Genomic DNA, 8,337 nt, shown 5'->3' with positions numbered 1-8,337 from the left:
GGATCTTCCTAGGATGCTTGGGAATGGATCCTCCGCCTACCATTTATCCCTTTCATATTCCAACGATCAAAACCTTTATTCTCCTTAAAAAATTAATAGTTTTATCGTTATAAAAGTATTCTCCGTCACTTTAGAGAAATTAAATAAAAATTCCCAAGCATGCCCCTCCCCCAAATTTCGTCGACGCGTTCTTCTTTCCACACTCAAAACTTGCTGCGCGGTCCCTGACGATCTTCATTCTCCTAACAAGAACCATGGATTTCTTTGTTGGGTAGTAATGAGAATTTGGTGTTATATCAAGATCACACCTCTTAATCTGATAATATTCTTCATTCTCAATACCCGTCTGGTGAGGAGAACTTACGTACCAATCACTCCTGAGAGTCAAAGGGTTAAAATGTTCCTTGATCTAATCGGGAGGAGAATGACAAAAATGTATCAACTTACGCTTGCACCTTCCATTGACATTGACTTTATAATGACCAGGGTCTTTGCACTCGCAGTCGAATCCACCAAGGTAGTTCTGACACAAGCTATCATCACCGCATCTCGATTGAGAGCTACACTCATTCTTATCTGCGAAACAAGAATAAATTTCCTCCACTTTCAAAAAAAGGGAAGGAGTTTTTTTTTTCCAGTTGAAGCAGATTGAGGAGCAGTGCTATTCATCTTAGGCCAGGGCAACAAAATTGACTTAAAAATCACACTTTGCATGTATACTTGTCTTTCTTCCATTAGATATAAAAATTAGTGTCTTCCACGAGTCATTTCTTTGTGCTTGTGTCTCCAAAACAACGTAAGGCAAAACAATTATCGAACTCGGTTTTGGCATCATTCAGAAAATTCAAGGTCTTAGCAAGTGCAAACAGCCTCGCCTCGACCTGAATTATCCCTGACATGACAAAAATTAAATCGAATTCAATTACATATTTTCCTTCAATTACATATTTTCCTGTACGGCCCTGCCTTATAAAGAACCGCAAAGTCAAGTCTCGTTCAGATTGGCTCACTAAATGTCCGATACAGCCTCGTTTACCGTATAATCGAGCCTAGTGTTCCAAAACTTAAAAAAAAAACATGAGATAGAAAACGACACATCACAGAATCCAAACGTTTAGAATTAAAATCGTATATAAATGTGACTGCATGAGGTTAGTTATTTCCAAATTGGCGCTACGCGCCTCACATTCAACAAAGGTAATAGTAGTTATTGCATATTATTGTTATCTTTGATTATAACTGTTTAGTAAGCCACTATTAACATTTTATAGTTGAGAACGTTCTGTTACCTGAGCAAGTGACGGCATTGCCAACTCTTTCAAAGCCTCGTTTACAAGAAGGAACCGTTGGACCTAATGAAAAGATGTACTGCATCAATGCAGAAACCGTTTCATTTCCTAGACTCCCCAGTGTTGTTCTTCTGTAGCTGGCAATCTCATCCAGGGTATAGGTTCTGAGCTTGGCCCTTTCCTGCTCTGTCCAATTGAAAATAAAAGAAATATTCTGGGCAGGAACGCTAAGAACTGCATTTATGACGTCGAAAACCCTTCTGTTCTTAACAGCTGACAAAGTGAGGCCTTTGGATGCAATGAGGACTGCAAGCCGAGAATTGCTGTAAGCATGCTTAGCGTCAATGAACGGTCGAATGGACTCCACGAACACAGCTTGGTACTGCACCAAGTTCAGGTCAAGTACAGCTGAAGTTGTCGTTTGCAAAAGACGTGACAATCGACCGCGATCCAAATCAAGTGACAAGGAGGCTTTTAAATAAGACTCACGGATTATTGGTTGCACTAAAAGAGGCCATTGTGACGGTATAGTGAGGTTGAATTCGAAACGAGAGGAATTTAACTCCTGCGGCAAAACATAAGGGTCAAAAGTTATCACCATATTTAGTTGTAAAAGGGAATTCCAAAGCATGTCCACAATGTCACAGTCGGCAAAGCATGTCTTGGAAGCGTTTACACCGAACAGATCAAAAGCATAGATAACCAAACTGGAACGATAGGTACTTTTGTACTGAGCGTAAGAGTTTTCGGGAAGACCCAACAGCTGCATTGTTATTTCTCGAAATGACTTTTGGAGCTTCATGTTCTGAGTAGTTTGTGAGGTTAACATTGCGACATTGTTGAGACTCACCATCCCCAGAATGGGCCAATCGCGTAACGAAGCATTCACGGCCCATGCAATCTTGGGCCATGGTAACCTGAATAGGTCTTCGAACAGTAACAACAAACTCGCGGAGTCACTCACATGGAGTCCAAATTTGGCGGTCCATTCGTCGACAGAAATGGAAGATGCCGCAGCCACCGCTGATATCTTTCTACAAGACATGTCGTTGTTGTAGCCCAGTAAAGATACAATTATTTCGAAAGCCTTTTTCTGAAAGAAATTGTCTTTAGGCAAACCACAAAGACCAGGAAGTTCCGCAAAGGTGTAGTTGCTTAACACATCAATTGCGATAGAGCTGAAATTATACAAAACAACAATTTCGTCTTTTGAAACGTTCACTCTATGTTTAATATATGCCAAAACTGTTTCATCATTCAAAGATTCTGCAGTTATTCCCACTTCTGATACAACCTGAAGCAAAGATTTTTTTGTAAGAGCCGTTTTTCCTTTCAAAAGTCTAGTTACCACACTGTTCCATTTGTCTTTCAGCAGAGTAAGTGTCAAATACTGAAGACCACCGGGAGTTACTTGCATCAGTTTTGCAAAATCGGGCTGCGACACTCCCAGCTGATGTCGACCACTTCGAATTATCTCTGCTTTGACATACGGTATCATTTCTGGCCACTCGGTTGGCGAAAGCTTTTCGATATCACCCTGCTTCACATCTAAGGAAACAGCCATCGAATTCACAGATACGTTAAATTTCTCAACAAGGTAGTACTCGATCAGGAGTGAAAACACTTCTATGGGATAAAGAACCCCATACTCTAGTTCTGTTATTGGACTCAAGTGAATGAGCTCCTCTTCAGTGGTGTCAAAACGTTTGTAAAGAATATCTAGAGTAGGACCACGATTTTGCTGTAGTTTTAAACGAAGACCAGCGTCGTCATTTGCCTGCAGTTGAACTGACTCTTTGAATATTTGCAAGAGTGTTGTTGATTGGTAGTTTCCAGAGGTAACTAATCCCTTGTATGAATCTTCATTTAGAAAGAACAGTACTGTCCAATCCTCAATTTTCAAGTCAAAGGCCCACACGCTTAGTCGCCAAGGAAGATTAGTCGTCTTTTCCACCAGAATCACATATGAAATGGTGGCATTAGAAAACAGGCTAAACTCTGTTTGCAACAAGGAAATGTTCTTTACGCGAGCTGAAAGGTAAAACCTCGTGCTTTTGCAGTTGGCAGGGGTTCCTTTATTTCCAACTAATTCAGCTGTAATGTTGAAAAATGGCCTGGCCTTGATAGCAGACGTATTTAAAGCACAATAAAGTGGTAGCTGGCCAATACGCAACGATCCAAGGATGAAAACTTCGTCTTCACTGAAGCCATAAAAGCGTTTGAGCTCATTTGAGTTGTAACCACTTGCAGCTAATCCCAAGGAGAGCACAGTAGAGTTCAGGTACTCTTGCTCAGAGACAGAATTTTGAGATAAATACAAGTTTATTGGATTAGTCTCAAACCTCCTTTTGTTTACTTTAGCTTCAAGTTCTTTCAACTCGGAGATGGAAAGTTCCACGAATGAGATGCCCAGTAGCTGAAGCAAGTCCTCGGCCGACATTTGCAAATCCGCAGCCTCGGATTTTAATACGGGGCCAATAATGGCAGAGACAACATTCATCCATTCTTGCTTTGGTAAATTGAAGAGTTCATCATTGGAAACTTGCAATGTGCTAACAATTTCACTTATATTTAACCCAAAGTAAGAAATCGTCGCATTGAGAAAGCTTCTAAATAACCACGGGGCTGAAGCATTGATAAGTGAGGCTTCCGGTGTTTTAGTCAAATTGGCAACGTCATTCAACGTCAAATTGAAATTCTCTTCCAGAAGTTCTCGGATAAACAAACGATGGGGTTCTGTTCTGCGGATCAGTGTGCCATTTGCTCGCGTTCTAAAAACAAGCTCCACTGCCTCACTTACAGCATAATTCTTCAATGATTCCAGTGAATAACCAGAGATGTCGGCTAGTTGTGACAACGTCACTGAATCCACGAACTCCCAATCAGGTAAACTGGCATCCACGGCAAGGTGAACTTCACGCCATGTTAGATTGGACACCGTAGTTAGCAATTCCAGCACAGTCGTGGTCTGGGAGTTGATAAGGTATGCAAAGGACGAAATTGATTTTCCTTTGATGGAAATCAAAACAGGACATGGTGGAGCAATGTGCACTGATCCAACAATTCTCCACGATACTTCAGGCAAGGTAAGGTCCTTGATGGATTCAAAGGAAACGCCACAAACGAGAGAGATTTGATAAAAAGTTGCTTTCCCAATGGCTTTGGTTTGCTCAGTTGTGAGATTGTAAAGAATACCAAATTCTGCGATACATAGTGTTAAATTCTCATGTTGCTGCAAAATTTCCCGGACTGTAACGTCGTTGTGGGACTCTCCAAGAACGATGCGTGAAGAGTTAAGGAGATGCAAAGTTGTGTTCGTGTCAAGAATCGCCTTTTTGGGGACAAACAGAAAAACGAGACCCTCGAATCTGCTCAAATTGGCGTGGAGGAGGTCTGCAGTCGAGACGCCGACCAGCTTGGCCAAATAGTTCACTGAAGGAAGTTCTAGGAGCCTGGTGAATGAAGAGGAACTCTCTTTGATCACTGCGTGTACAAGTGCTGTCCAGTTGGCAGGATCGAATGAGGTCCACAAGTCTGTAACTTGGATGCCCAACGTAGAAGCTACGGAATCTAGATCGAAGCGGAATTTCTGGCTGAAAATCTTCAAAAGTTCTTCTTGCATATATGCTGCCGTCCTCGCTTGGACAAATTGAGGGCTACTTAAGGAGGGATCGGCTTCGGTAAAGGATACATTGTAGGACCAGGAATAATCGAGGTGCGTCAAGTTAGAGGCATAGACGTCAGAACGTAACAGCATTATCAGAGCATTGAAACGTATGGTGTCCATGGTTTCTCCATAAGTCTGTGCAAGAGTCCATTCTTTGTTAATCCTGACATGCTCAGAAGTCACTTTTAAATGCTTAGGCTTCGACCCTAGATCGCCCGGAAATAGCGACTTCAAAGGCATGTACAGGAAAGGTAATACAAACTGCCCAACGGTCGGCAAGGGAAAAAACAGAAAAAGAAAGAGAACAACCTCGAGAACAGGTTTTGGTGAGAGCGTCCTTTGGGTCATTTTGTCTTGAACGTCTTGAATCTGAAAATAATGAAAAAGAAAAAAAAAAAAACAAAAAAAAAAAGACAAGAACAATGTAATGAGGAAGTAAATGCAAAACGAAGCAAATTACGACTGGAAAATTGTTGACTTATGAAGAGATAGCGATAAACAGGGCTCAGGCAATGTCATGAAATTTCTTTTTGTTGTTCTATTTAAAATAATCTTAACTTGTTACACCATAGTTCGTTAAGTGCGAGTGCTAATTAAAGGCCTGGGCAAACGGCTTCAATATTTGCTTCAACATGCGTTCGATTTTGTTGAACAGCGATGTTGAAACCATTTGCCCCCGGTCTTTCAACCGTGTTGAATCACGCTGAATCGAAGTTGAATGAGTTAAAATGCGTTTAAACTTTGCTTCAACAACCATTTCATATTTCTTTCCTTACCGCGAATGTTGAATGAAGTTGAAGCCGTTAGCCTCCTCTTTCAACATTGTTGGGCATGCGCTTGCGCAGATGACGTGTCCATATTTGTATCTGCAGTAGCAAGTCCGTATCCATTCTTGTCCCCATCGCCCTTTTCGTTTCTCTTAGTCGGCAAGGCCCCGCCGACTAAGAGAAACGAAAAGGGCGATGGGGACGAGAATGGTCCGTATCCGTAGTAAAAACCTCGGCTTCAGCCTGGGACTGAACACCAGGCCTCTCGTCAAACTTTATTCAATCAAATGTTGATGATGTGTTGAAACCGATTGCCCACGCCAGCACTCAACACCGTTCAACATAATAATATTTTTTAGCTGATAACAACTCGAGAACAAGAAACACGCGAACGTTGAACACATTTGAATCAATTTAATATCTAAACACACAGAAAACTTTATACGAGGCTCTCCGTATATGGGCATGCTCAAATATGGCAATTAACGAAAAAGGCACAAAATTCAACATCTCCCCTTTGCTAGAATTCCCTAGCAATTTCAAAAGCTTATTATAAATGGAGAGTTCAACAAAGTTCCACTCATTACAAATCCAGGTGCTTTACTGGCTTAGGCGAACGCTTTGGGTGCCATCAGGATGGGTCTGGTGACGTAGTGGAAGCTGCGGGAGAGGGTGGCTCAGGAATAGGAGCAATCGGACCCAGGGTCTGAAGGTCTAGGCGACGTAGGTTCGAGCGACTTGGGAGGGGTGGCACCATTAGGTATTGGTAAGACAGGTGGTGGTGTAACTGAAGCAGCTGAGCGGTTGAGGTGGACTTAGCATCACCTGCAAGTAGTAGATGAGCTATGTGCATATGGCACATGCGTTCCCCCACTCGTACTTGGTAAGCCAAGGGACTAATCCGCAAAATCACGGTAACACGCTGCTACTTATCCTTCCCTTTGAAGTTGTGCACAAGTACCAGATCACCCGGAAGAAACTCACGTGTCTTGGAGCGGCCAGTGTCATGCTGTTGCTTCACCTAGCTCTGGCGCTCCTCAACATGCTGAGCCAGATTTGGTTGAAAAAGAGAAAGTCGAGTGCGTGGTTTCCACTTCAGGAACAACTCAGCGGGGTTCTGTAATGTTCCTTAGTAATGTTCCTTAGTGTATTGCCTATTATCTACCTTAGTTTTAATGAACTAACTTCTTAAGCATTACGCACGTAATGTAGTCCCGTCTCAAAAAAAATGTATCGTTTATGTTGCAAGAAGAAATAATTTTCGAATATGTACAAATATATGTAGTTGGGGCGTTCCGGAGAGTTTTTCGAGAAGAAAGTGAGCAAGGAAGGGGAAGATTGCAGAACAAAGGCCTGAGGTCTGGAAAAAGACAGATTTTCACTGCTAAGAGCCGGCGTCGTGGGGTAAATATTTGAGGACAAAATCCCTTTGTCATCGGCGGCCGGAGTTAAACTGAAGAGAAGGGACGAAGAAAAACGAAAGAAAGCTTAATTTTGAGGACTATGTACGGAAGGAGTTGCAAAGACAGCAATAGAGGACCTGTCGATTGAAAGCTTTTAAAGTTTTTTGGGATGCTTATTCCGAACTTTTAACTTTAGTCGTAAGAAGACCAATTTTGCAGCAGAGCACCCTAACGAGACCATTATTTGTGACTTTTCGCCCCTATTAGGAACAAAAAACTTCTTTTTGGAGGGAGGGGTGGTTGCTTTATTTGTTGAAATACTCGAAAAGTAATCATAGAATTGATCTGCCATTTTTTTCCTGATTCTATGGGTACTTTTAACTGTCACTCTGTCAGCTTATATTAAATCTAACTGGAATCGAACCCGATATTATTTTAATTCTTTTCATTCGTTCAATTATCTTAACGAGCATGAGCACTTAATTTTGCATTCAGTTTTAATATGATGAGATCAGTGGAAAACTGTGCAGACTCGTAAGCTCGTAAACTTTGCTTTTTACTTAGTATATACGTACTGCCTCATTACTGGTTAAAATTGTAAATTCACCGTGAATAATGATTACCTTGAATGGGCCCGTCACTCTGTTCTTCTGTTTTGTCGTATTCCGTACATGAGAACAAAATCCGTACTTTCGATTTTAAGTTTGCTTGTGAAAGGGCACGGTGGCCGCGGAAATGAACCCGCACTGCAAATCCATGATCTCAGCTCTATTCACAATTAGTAACAGGAACAAAAATGTCACTCAGTTTTCTTCTAAATCAAACTGAGGGATGCCTTTCCTTTAAGTCTTACGGCAAAGGACTATTGTTCCTTCGTGTTCATTATTCAGCTTCATACTTTTATGCACCACCGAAGACATGTAGATTTCTACACCCAATATCAGGCAGTGATTTGCATTTAAATTGCACAAGTTTCCAGTTGCCTAACTCTATACAATGTGTGTTAGTCATGGCTGGATGAAAGTCTCTTGACATTTTAGAATCCTTGGCCCTCCATTTACGTAACAGTGGGGAGCTTCATTTTCTCCGATGTGCCATAAACCAGGATCGAACGAGGTCTTTGATAAAATTTTTTTTTTTCTATTTTAATAAATGCAGAGTTACCAGCCTTTCAGTTGAAACACCCGTGAGTTGAAAGGTGGAGGAGGGAA

General features: G+C 41.6%; 1 protein-coding gene across 1 annotated transcript in view; it reads right to left on the bottom strand.

The window, feature by feature from the left end:
• LOC137967825 (uncharacterized) overlaps positions 1 to 8,005 on the bottom strand; it is a 19,203-nt gene extending 11,198 nt beyond the window's left edge. Inside the window, exons 1-3 of the mRNA XM_068814410.1 lie at positions 7,750 to 8,005; positions 1,290 to 5,325; positions 448 to 576 (exon numbers count right to left, since the gene is read on the bottom strand). Coding sequence (XP_068670511.1) covers positions 448 to 576; positions 1,290 to 5,304 — 4,144 coding nt within the window. The 5' untranslated portion in view covers positions 5,305 to 5,325; positions 7,750 to 8,005. The remainder of the gene's footprint in view (positions 1 to 447; positions 577 to 1,289; positions 5,326 to 7,749) is intronic.
• Positions 8,006 to 8,337: the final 332 nt, after the last annotated feature.

The sequence above is a fragment of the Montipora foliosa genome, chromosome 8, assembly GCF_036669935.1.
Source record: "Montipora foliosa isolate CH-2021 chromosome 8, ASM3666993v2, whole genome shotgun sequence".
Lineage (NCBI taxonomy): Eukaryota > Metazoa > Cnidaria > Anthozoa > Scleractinia > Acroporidae > Montipora > Montipora foliosa.
Note: the sequence above shows the minus strand (reverse complement) of the source record. Positions and strands in the feature narration are given on the sequence as shown.